This window comes from Apteryx rowi, unplaced genomic scaffold (assembly GCF_003343035.1).
Source record: "Apteryx rowi isolate R43461 unplaced genomic scaffold, aptRow1 scaffold_168, whole genome shotgun sequence".
Lineage (NCBI taxonomy): Eukaryota > Metazoa > Chordata > Aves > Apterygiformes > Apterygidae > Apteryx > Apteryx rowi.
Genome location: NW_020447952.1, coordinates 446013 through 466284, shown reverse-complemented (window position 1 = coordinate 466284; position 20272 = coordinate 446013). Strand labels below are relative to the sequence as shown.

The 20272-nt window shown below is 37.1% G+C and overlaps 1 protein-coding gene across 1 annotated transcript in view; it reads left to right on the top strand.

Moving 5' to 3' along the window:
* The first annotated feature begins 6229 nt into the window (after window positions 1–6229).
* Window positions 6230–20272, top strand: part of KIAA1671 (KIAA1671 ortholog) — a 68506-nt gene continuing 54463 nt past the window's right edge. Inside the window, exons 1-4 of the mRNA XM_026060281.1 lie at window positions 6230–7830; window positions 9547–9640; window positions 10752–13925; window positions 14651–14773. Coding sequence (XP_025916066.1) covers window positions 6230–7830; window positions 9547–9640; window positions 10752–13925; window positions 14651–14773 — 4992 coding nt within the window. The remainder of the gene's footprint in view (window positions 7831–9546; window positions 9641–10751; window positions 13926–14650; window positions 14774–20272) is intronic.

Below are 20272 nucleotides of genomic sequence, written 5' to 3'. Positions count from 1 at the left end.
TTCCAGAAATAACTGGAAGCAAAACCCTCTAGTTTTAAGTCCATTCCAGCCCCGGGTTTTTATCTCTGAACAGAATAAAACAATTACAGGAAACACACAAGTACTGGAAATGTTACTACTCAGTAGTGGTGATTGTGACTTTTATAGATTAATCCTGTTGGATTACTTTTTATATGCGATGTATAAACATTGCTATGAAATCTGTATAGGACTGACAGCTGCAGAAGTGGGTGGCTGCATTTAAATTTTTTTCATAAATCCTCCCCTCCAGACTGATCTTTGTCTCAGAGGTTCGGGGAAGTTTGCAGGATGAATCCCCCTAAGCTGGTGAAGTCCATTTCTTCTCAGGTACAAACAGCTGTGTTTTGCCATTGAATCCTAGTTTAACAACAAATAATGTGTTTTCCTGAATGATGTTTCATTCAGTTAATTACCCTGCTAAATTAAGAATGTTTTCAAACTCTGATTAGATTTATGTTTTCCATTATATGTGCCGGTGTATTTAACAGAGAATTTTCAGTTAACTATAAATGTTCTTGTATCCGTGGGACTAGTTTGCATTACTGAAGTTACTTGCATGTAGTGCTTTAATTTGTTACCTATTTAGCTACTTTACCTTTGTAGCAGTGGGTGGCAATATTTAAGCTATTAAAATAATGGGTATTAAAATATAAGGTGTAAAAGTTTCACTCTAGTATGGAGATGCTGGTGAATAGCCAAAAGCATAGTTGAACAGATTTATGTTCTTTAGTGCAGGTCTAGATATGGGTGAAGCTTTAGCAAGTTATGGTAGTTATGCAATTGTACTGGCAATAGCAAAGGGAGGTTTACAAGTGCTTGTAACTGCTGCTATTAATAGGATGGGCGCTTTGTCTAGCAGCACGCTAATCCTTCCCTGCACTGCGAGAAAATGACAGGGCGGAGAGTTCATCCTTGTGATGGGACAAGATTATAATACCCAGAAAAACAGTATTTTGTCCTTTTTTAAACTGAAGGCTTCAAATATGCTTGCATATGGGGAATGCAAAAAAATATATTTTAAATTTTKAAATATTTTGGAATCTTAGTAGTAAAGATTTATGGTGAATTACAGGTCATAAGATCTCTGTCTTATGAGATTTGGAATGTATATTTTTAGATTTCAACCTGTTAATTTTGATTATTGGGGAACAGAACAGGAGCCTTGTTATACTGAACTTCTTGCTGTGGATCTGCAACAAGATTACTGCAATATTTTATTGCTTGTTCTTACTTTGTGAATAACTTTGCCCAGGTTTATTGTTAAAAATCAAAGCCTGTGTACCAACAATTTTGTTAATCTTTCTCTTATCAGAAAAAAGATTTGAGGCTCTGAATGTCCTCTTAAATATAACTGATGTATCCAATTTCAGTGAATGACATTACTAATAACATGAATCAGTCTTAAATCCAAGAATAGAAAAAGCCTTTATTTACTGAATTAAGTGTCTGCTTTACTTAGATTTTCAGAAAAGGGTTTTTTTGTTTGTATTTTGATTGTGTTACAGTAAGTCTTGCGGTCTTGACCATATTCTCACACACACTGCTAAACTATTCTTTCTTTCACATGCCCATAGTAAGTGAATGGAATAAATAAGAATTAACAGAGCAGATCCCATCAGCAACGCTCCATGTATTACGGGAAGTAGCAGAAGGGCGATTGCTTAAGGTACCTGACATGATTTGCTGTAGACTTTATGGGTGCAATATATAAAAGTCAATGAGGAAAAAAAATAGAAAAAGAAATAACATAGTATTTTTGAGACTGTATAATATGTAAAATAATGGGAAAAACTTCTTGCAGAAGGAGTGAAATAAGTCTAGTATTGTTTTGTGTCTGTGTGGCATATAAAGTGGTTGCATCTGTTTTCAGTGGTTTTCATGTCTTGCTGTACCAAGATGAACATATAATCATTGAATGATATCCCTGGGTTTGCGGCAGCTGCTAATATGCATCGTTATACAAATGAAGCTTCACATCTTTCTGTGACTGTGCACTGGTAATGGAGTAATTTTATTATCCTGGTAGCAGATTTGCTGGTAAAGTTGTGTCTAAAGAGGAAGACCTTGCGTATGCTGTTTATTTGCTAGTTTTCTACTGGAGTATTCTTAATATAAATAGACACAGATATTTCATTGATTGGAGCCATATTTTTTTGGTTGCTTTCAGTTTTATAAAGGGGGGAAAAAATCTTGTTTCTTTACAGCAGAGATGTTCTTTCCATGGAATTTTTATGCTTTTGATTCTTACAAAAGGCAGTTGGATTTCTTTATCTGCTTTGGGATTCAGGGACCGATTATAGATTGGGTTGTTTTGCATCATTTAAAACATTCTTGTTTATGAGCAAGGAAGTTGGCAATAATCATGTGATTCATGGTGGAAAAATTGTCTGCAGGTTGTTGCTCCTGTTGTCCTAATAGTTTAAAATAAATTATACTGATATAAGTAATAGTTCTATGCATGGTCAGTGGATAGAGCATGGGAGGCAAGGTCTAAATGAAGTGGGTTTTGTTTGGTTTTTGTGTGTATAAAGCCCTTCTCTTGTCCCAAGAGAGAGTTTACAGTGTTCCCTTATGAATTTTACAAAAACAATACTGCGAAGTGAATTATTCATTTTGATTTCTAATGAGCAACATTGATGTTCTTTCTAAAGATATATTGTTTAATTAAAAAAAGAAAGACTTAACTCAGCTTAAATGTGGAAGAGTGTTTAAGTGTGTGTGTCTATACCTCCTGTAATGATTCAGGTTGGCCCAGGAGAAATTACATCTAGTTGTAGGTGTTTTGAAATTTGAGGAAGAAATGAAACTGGGAAAAAGACAGGTCTTCACACACATCCTTTTCATTAAAAGCAGAAAGCTTTTTAAAGGATATTTCAGTGCCATTTATACTTTTATTTGTGCAAACAGAACCCATCCCAGGGTGTGCCAAACAGCTCTCAGGAATTTGACTGAAATTAAGGAGCATTAATAGAAATAATGCCTAGAAATGATGCAAATGTGATTTAGGCGCTTTGCTGGATCGGGTGATGACCTTCCCGTGCCTGCGGCGCCGGGCAGCGTAACCTACTTGGCAGTCACCGAAGCGCGCGAATATCGGCCAACTGTCGCTGAGCGGGTGCAGCTCGGGGAAAGGGAGTAACTTACTGTAGACGGAGGTAAGGGATTTGCAGTTATTTAGATTACAGCTTCTCAGCCAGTCTTGTTTACAGTTAATATTTCAAAATTGCCAACTTAAACTTACATATCTCTAATAAAATACTATGTATTATCTGACCCAAGATGTATATTTGAAATAGAGCTGCGATGTCTGTACGTGAGTGCTGCAGACCACAGTGGTGACGTTCCTCTTGATCAGCTGTAGAGTTTTTCAAAGTTCCAGTAGCTTTGTCAGTTTGCAAGATTGAGTGATTTCCCCCCCCCCCCCAAAAAAAAAAAAAGTTTAGTTCTTCTTTTCTGAATACTTCTCTGTATTGAGCCAGGTATCTGTTGTAGGGGAACTGAGTAATAAGAATTTAAAAGCTGGAAAACTGACTTGACTAGATTATGTTGAAAAATGGGATCATGTAAACCTGGTGGGTAGTGTAATAAAACTCAGGAACAGATATAATCATAGTAGATAAATCATGTTGGCTAGAAAAATGAGTTGTACAATGATTGCAAGGATTATGTTCTGCATTGTATATTCACTGGCTTGTATGCCATTGAGGATAAAGTTTTATTCCATTTAAGAAGCTCTGTGCCTCCTTCCTTCATTCCGAAGAAAAGGAAGGAGGCACAGAGCCTCCTTGGGCCTTTTTCCTTGGGCCAGGATATGATACCAATGATATAATATGATACAAAAAAATGCATACTCAAGTATCGAAAGAGCTCTGTAAAAACAACATCTAATTTTTTGGTTTGGAATATTATTTCAGAAAGTGTTACTACTTTACTTTTAGTGTGACTGCTCTTCACAAAATCTTCTCATCTTTGGAATGTGAGAGCATATTAATCGGATTTTGATCGTGTTCCTTAGAACAAGGAGTGGGAGAAGGAGGAAGATTTCATTAAGATCTGTGAGATTGTAGGAGGAACAGATTGATTGTGGTAGGCCGACTGGGTTAGTAACTATTTTGGAAAGAAGAGGTCGTGGACTTGTGGAGGGGACTGGCCCAGCATCTAAGCAGTTTAGGCAGTTTCAGGTGGGTTGAAATGTGAAAGGGACCTGGCAAGGTGAGCAGAGTTTGTCAGCCCGCCTGAGAGGTGAAGGTCTGTGTGTGAGCTACCGGAATAAATCTCTGCAATTTATGGTGCAAATGTGCTGTTATTCTGTTCAAGAGAAGTTAAGATCTAAAAGGGAGGACTGTCTCTGGAATATCTCTAAGGTTTCTCTGAAGTCTGTACAACAATCAAAGGAGAACGTGCCGTGCTTGGAAACTCTTTCCTTTTTCCCCGGCACTCCACTGCTAGTCTCAGGATCACTACTGAAACGCTATCTTCCCTTTTCAAACAACTGTGGAGTCTCAACCCTTTTTATCCTTCTTCTTTAATAGTTTTGCTTTCTTAAATGAATCTTCTCTCTTGATTTCTCCTCCTTTCTTCCCTGTGAACTGCATTCCCTGTGGCAGCCATCTTGTTATGGATGAGATGAAATAGTGTTGTCTGAAGTCTCTGGGATTTTTCCGGTGATTCTTCAGGGAGACTAATAAAGGTGCCATAGTCACCTTCCAGAGGGAAGACTTGGGAAGGAAACATTCAAAAAAATTTTTTTGAATATTCACATGCAAGAAGGATCCATATTCTGTAGAATCTGCAAATACCCATATTTTTGGGCCATAAAAATGGATCGGATGAGACCAATGTGTGACACTGCTGCAGAGACTGTCCAAAAGTAGGCAAGAGAGTGGCCATGCAGAACAGACCCCTTGCGTGACTGATGATGAAAAATACTTTGAGCTCTTCCTACAGACTAAGAGTGTGACAGTCTTCAAAGGAAAAAAAAAAAAAACATATCAGCAACCATATGTATGCATCTGCCACAAAGTTTAAATATACTTTTTATTAGGAAAAAATTTAAACTGAAAATATTCAGGTTACTTGTTGCTGAAATTCTAATTATTACTGTTTTCCCTCATCTCTGCAGTAAGCATATAATTAAAGTCTAAACTAATGTCCTGCCTTTGTTGACAAGATATTGGAAATATTACTTTGTCATGGTAAAAATCATATTTAGATTGAAAATCAGCATTTTGGAGAAGGTCAGCTTTTCAGGTACCACTTCACATACTGTTGTCACAAAGAGGAGATTTACAACAGAAAGTAAATTAGAGTAATGCAGAATTCAGGGTTTAATCAGTGGTTGACAATACTTGAATTTACAAGCAGTACTCATAACAATGTGGATGTAATTGCGTTCAAATTTAATGTCCAGTTATTGTGCTAAGCAAATTATTTACGCTTGTTCCGGTGTTGCACACTTCAGGCATTAGATGATAATTTCTTTTTGATTCTTTAATAAGAGTTTGAAAATTAAACGTTCTTTTACTTTACACAATTAAATCTGGTAGTTTTGTATTTTAAGGTGGGAGCCAGCTTGTTTCATTGAAATACTAAGGTTTTCTGTGTAGATCTAGGTGTGTGCTATGCCAGAATCTGAATGTTCTCTGCTTGTTTGCAGGAGAGGTCTGGTGCACAGCGCTGGAGTGATCGCTTTTCTTGTGTTCTTAATGTGATCTTGGCAAACTCTACTTTTCGCTATGAGAAGTGAATTGGCTCGTATAACTCAGTTGCAACAGAAAATGCAAATTATGGTAAGTGGGAGCAAAGCTTTTTGGAGCTTTGTAGAATACAAATTTGCAATTACAAACTAAACTATTTACATTGTTTAATTGTAGGCCTTAACTAAAAATAACAAATAACACTTTCAATCACTCTGATCTCTGAGGGTTTTTTTTGTATGAAAATATATACTCAATGTATCTCAATAGCTATTGATATTATAAAAAGGAATTGAGGTTTGTATATTAATATTGGGAACACTGCTTCTATTTTAAGATATGCTGTTTACAGCATATCACAAATGCCCCAAAATTTAAATGTAGCAACCTTTCAAATTAGAATTAGTTTATTTGATGTTCATGCTGACTCTACATCATACTTTTTGTCTTTTTTTGTAGATTTTTCTTCCTTGTTGGGTTTTTCCAATTCTGTTGAATGTGTAGTTACAACTATGGCAACAAAAGTAGAAATAAATTCTACTTTGGCATCTTTGACGACAGTACCTGACTTAAATGAAATCACGAATCAGGATAAATCACAGCGTGTGTATGTAAGTGTGCTTTCAGATGCAAATAACAAGACAAATGAACCTTCAGCATCACTGACTCTTGAAGAGAAGAGCAAATTCAAAAGTACTTTGAAATCTGCAACAATGCCGACACTAGGATCAAGGCCAAGACTTTTCCCAAAGCCTTTTTCTAAAGAGAAATCTTCAGAAACTTTTGCAAATGTAAAACCACCTGTTACGGCTTTCAGATCAAGTAATCTTATTAGAAAGGTTGCTGAAGAAACATCACCTGTTAAGATATTAAGTGGAAATGTTCCTCCATTAGTAGACCAAAAAGTAATTGAAAGTGAAAATAAGGCTAACAGTGAAGTAATCACAAATATGACTTTCTACACTGGTCCCAGTGCTAATACTGTCATCCTTTTTGAGACAGCTGGCATGGAGCAATCAAAGGTCAACCTGGCCCAAGGAAAAAGGGCTGCTGATGACCACAGAGTATTTAGTACTGTACAAACAAAAGAGCTTCAGTGTACTGCAAAACTTGAGAAACCATCTCAGCCATCTGAGACATCCAGGAAAGCGGAAGGATCTATTCATAGGCAAATATCACTTTCTTCCAATCCTAGGCCGGTCTCTTGGAACTCCCTCAAAACTCGTGGAAAGAAAGATGCTTATGAAGATATTACAGGGGAGAAAATCAATGACGACACAAACAATATCAACAGTAAAGTTGGTTTTTCTGATGTGCAGCAAAGGCTAAAACATAGACCTGTATCTGCTGTTTTTCTAGAATCGTTAAGAGATCAAAAACATCACGCAATGGAGCCTTCAGAGGAAAAATCTCCCACAGAGAAAGCCTGGGTTAGAAGACCAAGGCCTTTGTCCATGGACCTGACAGCTAAGTTTGAACATAAAGATCTTTCTTCCTGCAAAAAGACTTGCTCATCTCATGAGAGCAAGGAGAACGTATCTATAACTTATTTTACTGATGTGAGCTGTCATGAGCAGTCTGAAATGGGGCCAAAAAATGAAGAAATGGAATTTAATAGCAACAGTTCTAAAACAAACTTGAAGTGCAGTAGTCAGGACACTGGCATCCTGAATGATGGAAAGTACATATGGGAAACACAGCATAAATGTAAAAGTGAACAAATTGAGACAAAACCAGAAATAGTGACTAACTTGCATGGTTCTGAAAGAAGCTGTGAAACTAGTAGTGACAGCAAAACCAATAAGGAGGTGAAAAGATTGGATCAAAAGGAAACTTGTGTGTTTCTAGCTCATGAAAGCCCTGCAGCTTCCTCAGAAAAGGAGAACAGTATCAAAAGGGGTAGTGTTAAAAAACACATTAGCTTGTTTGCTTCAGAAAACCCCAGTACTCCAGTGGATGCAGAGCCTCTCCCATCAACTGCTGAGAGGGAAAACAGATACGTGAACATCCAACAGAGAATCAAAGAACTGACAACAGAAAATACAGATGCTAAGCCAGGAAATCTGCGCAGGTCACTTCAGTCACGACCACTTTCTGCAGACTTAACAAAGATGTAGGTTTCGGAGAAGTTTTATTTAATCCTCTTAAAACTTCATCTCATTCACTAAAACTTGCTCATTCAGTAAGATACCTGCATATTTTGGTTCCATTCCGTGTAATTGTTCTTTATAATAGCAGTTTTTTTCCTTTCCAGTCTTATCCTTCACACCCGCCCCCAAAAGATCAAATTAAATATACCTTAACAACAGCTGCAAGAAATGTGCTGTCAGTAATGTGGCCTTTGCATGTTATTGTAACTGTATAGCTATTATTAAAGTTTCATGTATTTTGAAATCTTGAGGTGAAATGTTGTAGACTGCATACTTGCATATTTGTAGAAAGCAAAAAATAAGTTGAGATTCCTTGTTTTACTATGCTGTTTTGAATGTCCATCCTGTCATCCTCACAAAGTCTTTTTCTTCAGAATACTTCCGAATTATATTTTATTTGGCACAGCAGGGGCAGAAATGTTTACCATGTCTTTGACAGTGGTATAGAATATTAGGTTTTCAGCCAGACAGGAATCTTATTTCACTTTCATATCAAGGCTTAAAGATCTGTGGTGTGCATTCTTCCCAAGCTGTGGCAAGGGAGGAGGAAAGCATCATTTTTTTGGTAGAACAAGGCTTAAAAATTCAACAATTGCTCTTAACAGTGAGTAGGCAAGTACTGTACTATGTCCTAGTATACAGTACTAATTAATATAATAAAGACAACTGGCATGGGAGGAGTCAGGAGGGTTATAGTGGCATATGATCCTGTTTCAGGGTGGACTGTGTAACTGAAATGTACCTGTCCTGGTACACCTCTCTTATAAACCAGTGAGTCTTTCTGCTTCATGAGATGCACTTTCTCTTTTGGGTTCAGAAATTGTTGGGTTTCAGAACTTGCTCTGCCAGTTATAGAAACCTCTGTGTTTCCAGTGATGTAAATCAAAATCTTGCAACCTCTGTTTCTGAAGGTCCTTTCTGATGTTTTGGAGCAGTGTTATTAGAGCAATATGAGACCTGCTGATTGTTAGATATATTTAAAAAAAAAAAAAGCTTTCCAATGAAAAGATATTTGGACCAATATAAAATATATTTTCTCAGTATAAAGTTGGATAACTGCTAATTCATAATCATTAGGATTTATGTTTGTGACATGCATAAGAGCTGGAGATGGTATTGCAAAGTGCATTAAGCACAGTCTGAGGCCACAGGGCAGGGCCTTAGGCTAACCTGGATACCTCATGTTCTGTATGTGATGAAAAAGGGGTAAGGACAGAGGAGTAATGCTTTTTTTGATAGTGTAACGGAAGTGTATTTCACATAATGAATACAGCAAACATTGGGATAAAAGGATCTACTGTAGGGATTGTGGAATAGTATAATTCTTCAGCAAACCTTGTTTTTTTGACATTGTGATGGGAATAAAGAGAAGAAATGCAACTGAGACATGAGAATATCTTTTTTTATTATTTTGCCACATTATGGTTCTCTAAAGTTTTATATTATACAATAAGTTGCATAACAATTTTTCATGAAACAACAATCCTTTGGTTTTGATACAATAAAACCACTGAATACAGTTAATTGAAATATGAAATAATGCCATTTCTCCTTTAAGAAATATAATTGATTGGATATTTTTTAATGATGTGAAATAATATATAATTGATCTGCTTTGGGAGGAAGCATACTTGTCAACTAACTGGAACTGAAAGAAATAATAGAAGTTTTTGTCTTAGGTTTTCAAGTCCAACATCAACCAGTGAAGTCAAGCCAGAGAAACCTGTCGAAATAAGAAATGACTCTACCAATGAAATGCAAGAAAATCAAAAAGTAAGAAAATGGCATCAGTCGATGTAATTTCCAGATAGGTTTTCATGTAGAGCGTATATGCACTATACTCTGTCCTATGTGTCTTTATCAATCAGTGACTTTAAAATGGGCATTGAGAGTATTAAAAATGGTATAATCCTAATAGGCTTACTTGGATAATTCTATCTTTAGGACACGCTGATAAAGTATGGGAGTATCGTGTCTGCGTTGAGTCTTTAAAAAGCTGTATTTGCATACTCTTAAATGCATGCAGCAGTATAGACAAAAATAATGTTATGTTTGCTATTTTAATGGAACTTCTAGCGTATAAAACCCTGTAGTGAACAGACTATGGCTGTTGTGGTTCTGTGCAGTGATTGTCCTTAATTCTCTCCAAGCGCAGCATTAGTACTGTAGTGCATTTCCATCCAAGTCGCAACTGTGTATTAAATGCTTGCTGTATGTTTCATGTCAATCTCCGAAGACAAGTCATTTAACTCTGAAGTTTTGGACATACGGAAATATACAGAAAATTGTAGTCTGTTGAAAAAGCTGATATGCTGTCTTTGTTTCTAAGTAAAACTTTGGTGTTGCAAAATGTAACCTTGCTGTTGACACTTCTTAGTATTGTTAAATGGGAACTTTATGTAGTTTTAAGGGTATTCCTTGAGAGTCCTCACAGCTGTGCCTTTTTTTTCTCCGGTCTAGGTTTGAGATAAGAATATGTGGTAAGGAAGCTAACAGTTTGATACAAAGTTTTAGTAGGTTAATTTCATTTTAAAGACAACTAACTTGTTTTTAAATCTTCAATTAATGCAAGTGCTGTTTTCAGAATCTGTCAATAAAGCAGGATTAAAAACATTCCAGTGCTCTGCATAGAAAAATATAGGCTCTCCATACACTTCTTATATCTTGTATTAAAAGTAAAAATCAAGTTGAGATACTCTGCTGTAACAGAGATTTAGACTGGAGTTATACATCTGCTGCTTAGGTTGTTTTTGTCTTGATGGATTTTGTGTTTAGAGAACAAGGGTGTGTTTAACTTGTGCATGTTGTGTTGCACAGAGTAGGTGGTACATAGTTTATTTAAAAGATATATAACAAACCTAACTGTTGAATTTTCTTGTTCCAGAGTAAGCAGATCAAGCTTCTGCATGGCACAGATTTCACTGAAGCATATGCTGTTGGGAATCATTGGAAACCCCGGCAGATTTTAAAACTAACAAATAAAACTGATCAGACAGAAACAAAAGGAAACGTCCTTGGAGACAGCCAGCATTTTTCTCTGCAAAGTGAAAATTCTGTCTTGTTCACAAGCAGCTTTGAAAAAAAATTAAAACCAACCACGGTTATGGAAAAGACCTATGTTAAAACTGTCCGAGCCACCATGTTTGACCATAATGTTCAGAGACATAATGTTGCTGCTGGTCATTCTGGAATTGATTCTGCACTGAAGATGAATAATGAGCTTGAAGGAAAGCATGATGTGGTGACTTTGGGGCATAACAGAGGATCACAGGTGGGAGAAGTAGTGGAGGAGACAACTAGTATAAAGCAGTATCACAAACAGTCTCATTCATCAAAACATATAGCAGATATAGAAAAAAGTGGAAAACCAGCTTGTTCAAATGAAGGCAAGAAAATGACTCAGGCAATTCTATTAGAAAAATCTGCTGTTGAGAAAAGTGAAAAACACACTCCTAAAAACGCAGAAGACTCTCTTACTTACCAAAGAATAGAGCCAAGATACGAAATCTTCCAGACATTTGGTGAAAGAGCACTTAGTGAAGCCATTACAATGGCTCCTGAAAAAAAGGCTGTGACACTCAGAACTAGAAAATCATCTGTGAAAGAGAAGAAAAATGATGGGGATGTTTTACACACTGATCAGCCAGCCAGGCTAAATAATAAAACTGACTACTTGAAAGAAGGTAGTATTATTTCAGAAACTAAAGATACAAAAGCTTTTCCAAGCAGGTTTACTTTTAAAGAACCTAATGATTTTTTCCCCAGTGGATGTGCTGAAAAGAAAAAAGACTCTGGTAAACCTGAAACTGATCCGATATTAATAGCAGAGAAAATACATTATTCTACAGACAAAAGTAAATGCTTGGGAATAAAGGAACAAATGAATAAACTACATTCTGAAGTTAAAAATGAAGAGAGTGAAGTCTCTTCCATAGACAGAACAGAGAGGCCTAATGTGACGAAATACTCTTCTGAGAAAAGGAGCGTAAGACCAGGCAGGACAGATAACCCTGAATTCAGAGCCAACTTTGGTCATGAAGTTATTTTAACCAGTGTAAATAAACATGGGTCCCAGTCTTCATCAGTGCTTTCAAGTGGACAAGTATGTAAATCTTCCAGTAGCCACCATCCTGATATGGAAGTACTAACCATTAGTAATGAAGAATCTAGAGCCTTGGATTTAAAGAAATGTCTAGATTCAAAGAGCGTAGAACAAAGCTTTAGTTTAGATAGTATAGCACATGAAAACAGAGATAAATTCAGAGTAACGGAACCAGAGGAAAAGGTCAGGAGAACCAAAAGTAGCATTGCAGACTTGAAAATTTCAGAAAGATGGAGAAGGAAGACCTTGCCTCAGGATTCTATCAAGACAGAAGAAGTTGGCTTGCTCACTCCTGAGAGTATCAAAAGGCTGAATAGGACAGATTCATTGCAATTGGAAGAAGGTTCAGTTAAAAAGAGAAGTAAAAAAAGCAAAGAAGGAATGGAAGGAAATGAGGCAAACCAAACTGTTCTTGGCAGTCCTGACGATTACTTGAAAAATCAGAGTGCTGCTTTTGAACCAAAGGTAACTTATTTTGCAGTTACTTATCAGGTTCCTGGTGACAAGAAAGAGAAAAGCTTTGGTACTCCTAGTGCAAGTGAAACTAGTAAAATTTCTCCATCAAGTGAAGTAGTAACAACAAATTTGGACCCTATTTTTTCCAAAAGGTCCAAACCTGTATTACAGCAACCAAATAAAAATATAACACATACAAATTGTAGAGAAGACTCACGAGATGTATATATTAATAAGGATTGGGTCAAAGAGGAAGAAAAAAATGAAGTTAACTTTTCCAAAAACATTGCATTCACTAATTTTCAAGTATCTGGGAAAGATAACCAAAAGTATCATGAAAGAAGTCTGGATTCTTCTAAAGAGAAAATTATAGATGTTGATGCTTTCCTGTTAAAACAGGACCTGGAAAATACACCTCAAACTGATCTCAAAAGTAGTGGAAGAAGGTTCCTTTCTTACCAGGTACCCAGAACCCCCCTAGATTTTACACAGTTACAGAAAAACTATAGTGAAATTAATTACGATTTATCTAGAGGGAAGGTTGAGCATGGTTATAGGTCGCGAATTCTTGATATTGATGCACTTATGGCAGAATATAAAGAAGAACCGGTGATTCAGGACAAGCTCCCTGAAGACCACAGTTTATTTAATAGGGAGTTACCAAAGAACAAAAGAAATGTGTCAGATTGGACTTCCTCCTATAGTTGGAAAGAGAGGAAGGGATCAGATCACTATTCTGTTAAAAACAAACAAGGTGACCAGGCAGAAGAGTACAACAGGCCAGAGAAATTAATCCTAAATGAAAAGAACAGTGAGAAACTGGAATCCTGTGGCCCTGAATTTGATAAGCAGAAGTCCAAAGACAGAAAGTTCAGCCCTCCTTACTGGGGAAATCCCGGCAGCTTGTTTTCAGATAAGTTTGTAAATTCACCTGTGGAGTTCAACAGAAAAAAAACCTTCATCACTGACGAAGATCAAGAAGTGAACTTAACTTCCAAGCAACAAAGTTCAACATTTGCAAATGATGAGGTACAGCCTACAAATGCAGTTGGTACAGGCCAAAAGTTGGAAATTAATTTGGCTTCTAAGTTGTCTGTAAAGGCTGATGTTGGCCAATTACAGAAGAAGTTGGTCACAAAAGAACAGTTCTTGGAGGTGGCTCCAAAAGGTGAGTGGAGCAAAGGTATAACAAGGAGCTTTGTAAATAAGAACAAAGACGATGCAAATAAGACATCATGTGACAATGACTTTTCCAATGTGAAGAGTAAAACTGATTGGAAAAACTACACATCTACTTTAGGAGATGCACCACCAGATTTAAGACGATCCTATTCAGAAAAGAGCTGCCAAGGAAAAGACAATGTACCACTTATGAAAGAAGCAAGGGGAAGAAAGGATCTATATCGATTCAGACAGAGCTTCCCACCGGAAAGTATGGAAAATGGGTGGGAAAAAAAGACGTCATCTCAATCGGAATCTTTCTTCCATGAAGATAAAAAGGTATTACAAAATGGTATTTAAGTACTTCCTGTAACTAAAATTGAAAGTGAAGAAAAGCTTTTATTACACTTCTGTCCCACTTTTCTGTGTTAGATCTGATTTTGCTGCCAGTAAGCACATGTGGAGAGGCATATCCGTTAGATACAGAGGACAACTTTTTTTTTCTTTCTTTTTAATGGAATTTATTTCCTTTGGGGCTGCGTTTGCTTGAGCAATCTCTATTGTAATAGATGACTAGACCTTTCTGTTTTAAGTGTATAAATACGTATTGACATTCCACAAAAAAAGCTTTAAAGATGCCTACATACTGTATTGCTAATGCTGTGAACGCTAATGTGGTAAATTCTTAAGTTTGCAGCTTTATAATTGTTTGAAAAGAACTAGTTTGTATTTATTTTGCAAGTAGTAAACAGTGATCTTTGGTGTGGTTTTTTTTTTTTTTTTTTTTTCCCTGAAGCAAGCAACGTTTTCATTAGGTGAATGGTCCTCATTTGTACCTGCAACTTTGTTGCTGACTGATGTGGGTTAAATGCATGTGGTTCTCCTGGCACAATGACACATCAATGCATATGACAATCATTTGGATATTGATGGGAATAATGCTTTTCTCTGTTTTGCTGTTTCAACTTTAAACTTCCTCCCTTTTCATTGAAAAGGGCTTATTTATATATGTATGTATGCGTATGTATATATAATATATATATATATGTAACTTTTTTAAACAGGCTTCTGGAAAAGTGTGGACCAAGCACAGTTCAGAAAAAGCAGATGGAACAGACTTTACATTGGTTTCTATTCAGAGAAGAAGCCATAGTTTTTATAAAGACAGAAGGGCAGATAACTGGACGGTATGTTATTTTGGAGGAGGTTCTTGGGTAGGGGGGAGATAGGGAGCTGCAGTTTGGCTTATTCCATTCAGGGTAGCTGTGATAGAAAGTACGTGGCTTTCTAGCAGAAGGAGCAGGTGGACTTCCTGTGAAGTCTAGCTAGCCAAGAACCCTTTTTCGCTGGCATTGCACCACGCTGGTTTATGCCAAATCTTCCAACATATATGAACAAGCTGCATGATTAATTCCTTTTCTTCCTAACAAAGAGTTTTCATCTTGAACTCTTAACACATGGGATAAAGTCATTATATTTTTTGCTTGTTTCTCAGCTTGAATGATGAAAATTGCTTAAAGCAATTTTTTTCTGGAAAATTGTTGCAGACAAATAGAACCATGTCATAGTCTGAAAAATGATGGATTTAATTTTCTTTCCACAGGCAACACGCAAGCTGCTAGTTATGTGAAGGATCACACCAGACTTGATAGTCTGGCTTGTTTCTGTAATATGTTTACTTTTGGGGTAAATTCCCACTAACATGATATTCTCCTAAGCTGCAGAAGGACTTCCTGGCTTAGCCCACTGATATATTTTATATTAGGAAACAGTTAACATCCTACATCCTGATGTTGTTTTGAAATATAAAGCAAAGATCTGGGTCTTCCAAAAGTTGCACTGTAACTGAAACAGCAGTATTTTCTGTGGGAAAATACAGGATTTGTAAAATGTATCAGCAACACAACTCTCTCATTTTAAGAGAAACACTGCTGCTGCCGTGAGATCCTTCCTTGCTGGAAGGAGCTGTTTGGAGCCACTGCGCGTGCTGTGCCTTTTGTAACACTGCTGTGCCTAGAAACTGTTTTTGATATACTAAAATAATACTGTAGTCACTTCAGAGTGCACTTGGCTTCTTTCATAATTCTAAATATATATATTTGTAGCTTTTGAAAATCTGTATTTCCCACGTTTTCTCAAAATTGCCCCACTCGTGTGAATAAGGGGGAACTGCAAGGTGTCCCGGGAGCAGACTGCTGGGTCCTCTCAGCTGCAGCATCCTCTCGTGGTGGCTGAGCGCGTTGCCGTGCCAGAGCCGCTGTTCACCGCTCTCTAATAGAAAACAGTCAAAAAGACCCCCCCCCCCCCACCGCCCCCGTCAGCACCTTTCGTTCTTTACCTTCTGGTGAAGAAGGGAGAAACAAAATGACTTCTGATAGTCTATAAGGATTTTGTAAGCAAGTCTCCTAATAGGAATTTTGGGAGCAGGTTCGTACGGTTAAAACTTATTCTTAAATCTTCCCAGAAGGTATCCAAGGGCTGATATCCTTACCTGTCTGGTCTTTTGAGTTCTTAGAACGGACTTCAGATTGAACGTTCATCCGAGTGGGAGTCTGCATCATTCAAGGATGGAATAATAACTGTCAATTCTGTAAAAAAAAAAAAAAAAATAAAATAAAAATTCAAGGATATACAGGGTCTAAGATATCTGTTTTCAGGGTAGAAGATGAGGGGCAAAATGTGCCGTAAACATCAGAAATAGCATTGGCACAATAGAACTACTTATGTAGTACACTCAGATAAATATGAGGTTACTTGGAAAAAATCTTTGATTTCATTGTATACCTTGAAATAGGGACGGAAGACTGCATGTGGTGTGGGTTTGTTTTTGTGTGGTTTTTTTGTTTTTTTTTGTAAGTAGGGCTTAAGTGTCCAGCTTCCACAGAAATGCAGTAGGATCTGAGTGCTTTACTCCTTCGTATTGGTTTGAACAGACTAATTGTGGTGTATTTTTGCTCTCCAGTGCCGTGGTAGTGAAAAAGGTCGCCTGTCCTTTGCACCTATAAACTGTGAGCGAGCAGGGGCAGAGACCTGCTTTTTACATGCATTCATGAGACTGATAACTCACTTTACTTCCGTGTTTTCAAAAACACGGAAAAAAACCCACATGGATTATTTCACAGTCAGTCTCTTCATTTATTTAAGTGAAGACTAAAAGATTTTCTGGAAGATGTACTTTCATGAAACGGAAATTGCTGGGCTTATTGGGAGTGAGCAGGCTCTGTGATACACAGGCTGTCACGTAGATTATATAATAACTGAAACATTTCTTCTGGCACTAAGGTTAATATCTTTGTGCTCATTTGAAGAAAATACAAAGACTTTTGCCATGTAGTAAGTTTTCGTATCAGTATGTTTCAATACCTCCCTCTGGTGGAGCAGAGAGGTTGTCACTGCGTGCGACTGGGCGAATCCTGCAGGTCAAGATTTGTCTGCAGGAGAATCAAACGTCACTTTTTTTTTCCTTTGAATTTGAATAGAATCTGTATTCTACTTAAAACACCTTTCAGTTTAGGAATAGAAGGAAACTAAACTGCCACTGTTTTGTTTGAACAGTTTCCAGTGTACCTGTTAATGGTGAAGCAATCTGCTTTTTCTTGTAGCATAGTGACTAAAATACGCTACAGTACATGTCCCTAGTCACTACAGTCTTCTCAAGATAGCTTTCTCTTTCTAAGGAGACTGTAGTGCTCAAATAAAGAGACAAATGAGCTTGTTACTGTTATTGTAGAGTGAGAGGTAGCACATCCAGTTTAATTGTCCAGTGTTCTTTGATCTTTGAAAAAACAATTTAAATTAATATGCATTTGTTGCATTAATTGCATTGTTATTTCACATCTGCCTATGATGCAAACAACTGCTGCTCGAGGGAAGTTTTCTATGACAGTAAATGAGCTAGATTCTTACGGATGCACACAGCTGTAGCAAGAACAATGTGTAATAGCATAATTTTACTTCTGAATAAGTGATTTTTTTTTGTGTTTATATTCTAGGGATTCTACTTTCCAATGATCTTACTTTTAAAAATATTATGTAGGACCTATTTGAAATCAAACAGTTACAATATAAAACTGATATGGGACTGGTGGTGAAACTGTGAGGAATGATACTCTTAAGAGTAAATACTCATCTGGACTGTGTTTTTTGGCTCTTGAGAATTTGTATTGCTTAAAAGCAGAATTAGGCTGTTATAAAAATTCCACCATTATGGCTAGACTTTCATCATCTGTGACATTACTATGGATGATGCTTTTCTCTGTATGCCTTTGCAAAGAAAATTCTAAGATTTGTAAATATTGCAAGGCTGGTAAAGCATCATGGATTTCAAAGAGGTGATGTTCCTAATGGAAGGAAAAGGTATTTTGTACTTACAGCAGCATCTTCAAGACTTTACTCCGTTCAAAGACTATGGTAAATTAATGGACAGTGAACATATCTTACTATCCATGGCTTATATGCCATAGTTTGAGGAAGAAGTGGGCGACAACATCTCTGTGTACTTTGACAAGTTACATGTTCCGCAGCCTGAAATGTTTTTCTCCCCCATGAGTAACAGAAATCTGTTAGTTTGGAACAACTAAAGTTTCCTCCCTATTATGACATTTGCATTTTAATATGATGGTCTTTGAGACTGCAGAGATGTAATGTTTTAAAACCTTTGAACTGAGGAGATTTGGAGACTCTCAGATTTATCTGAGACTATGTTGCTCTGAGCTCAGTACCTTTACAGGTCTCATGTACTGAAAAGCATATTATGATCTGCAAAACTATTACTGTATGGACAGACAGAGGCTTTAGCATTCTTTTCAGCTACCTTTTGTTGAGATGTTCGGCAGCTGCCTCCTCCCATAGGAATGAGTCAGATGGCCACGATCCTTGAAGTTAGGACCTGAAATGCGCTTCTGCTGTCTAGAGTGCATGAGTGACAAGGATATAGATCACAGCAAAGCAAATTCTTCTGGTTTAGAATTTCTGTACAGAATATTTTCTTCATGGTACATGGAGTTTAGAATAAATTTATGATCATAAACGTCACCATTTTTGATGCATTAACATGTGACTGTTATAAATATTACTGCTAACTCTAGCTTTGTACTTAAACTCCTTTATATTCCAGCATAGGATTCTTTTCCCCTCTTCCCCCTTTAATATATCCTAATTCTAGTAAAGAAGGAAATAGCTTATGATTTAAAGACAGTCACCTCATAGGGAATTAAGGAAAAAAATGTAACTTATGGGAATAAATAATTTGCTGTTTGAATCTCTAGATTTAACAGTATCAACAAGAATGCCCTTTCCCTGCCCCTGTAAAAATATTTACTCCATCATGAAATCAAATACTCCTGTTCATACCTTGTGCTTTGGCCCTGCCTACATCACAGTATGGGTCTAAAAATAAAGTTGGTCTCCTTCTCCTGCTTGGTCTTGACAACTGGGATTTTAGCTCATAGAGCTGGCTGCAAATCTATCAGAATCTCTTGTAGCAGCCACTTTCACAGACAGCTTGTCTGTATGGTTTACTGTCAAGTCCTAGACTGCCAGAAGGTTCTTTTGCTGTAGACTTTGCATGTAATTTCAGGGACGGTGAGTCTCCGACTGTTGTGGCTATCTGTAAAATAAGGATGCTCTCTGTTTTTGTAGACTGTTGTAAGACCTAGGGCATGTTAAATAGTTCAGACTCCTCTAAAAGGTAGTATAACTGCAAAGTGTTATGGTAAGTCACTTGAATTTCACAAGACTCTTTCAAATATTGTCTTTCATAACTTGTGATGGTTCCATTACAGCTGACATAGGTCTGTAATTCTGTGACATTAGGTCACAAACCTCAATTTCTGATTAGTCATCAAGACTGATATGAGTCTTATGAATTAAAAAAATCGATGAATTTGTGATATGGCTCATCCCCAAAATAGAAGCTGTTGCCCTTTCCCTATAGGGTTTAGTGCCTTGCTCCTTCACCTGGAAGAGCAGCTCTAAAGGAACTGTAGCTTGTAACCAAATTGCTGGTTGATACTGGAACTTGTGTAAGTAGGAATCTTTTCGAAGTCTCTGGTTATATATTTGTTGATGGCCCATTTTGTTTCTTCCTTTGGTGAGGAAAACTCCTCTCTCTGATGCAGTGATATAAAGATAGACTTATCTGAGACTGTAATGTGTGGGTGGGAAGGGATTAAGAAAATCATGAGCTGACTCTTAGAAATGTTTTGGAAATGCACTGTAAGGGAGGGAAGATAAACATTTTATAAATATGTGCAGATGAATTTGTACTTCAGTTTGTCATGAATCGTAACTAAAACCAGCTGAGGATGTCTCTCTCCTGCCCATTGGAAAGCAAGTGTTGTCAGCTTCTAATTATATAAAGCCTTTAATATTGATAGTTCTGTTAGCCTAAAAATTAAATCAGCCTTAAAAAATCGAAAGAATGCATCAGCTTTACAAGATCTTATAGGTGATGATGAGAAAGCTAGGAGTATTTTGCTTACACATCTGGTACCAAAATTTCAAGTGAAGGAGACTGTAGAGTTCTGGAGAGCTGGTTGAAGTCCCAGACACGCTGCCCTGCCCTGGGAGATGGGGAGTGTGGAGAACGCTGGCAGGAGATGGCAAAGGCAGCCGGGGAGCCTCCCAGGACGGGCTGCTGTCAAATAGCTTTTCTCCTTTTTTTTTTTTTAATTTTCAAGCAAAAA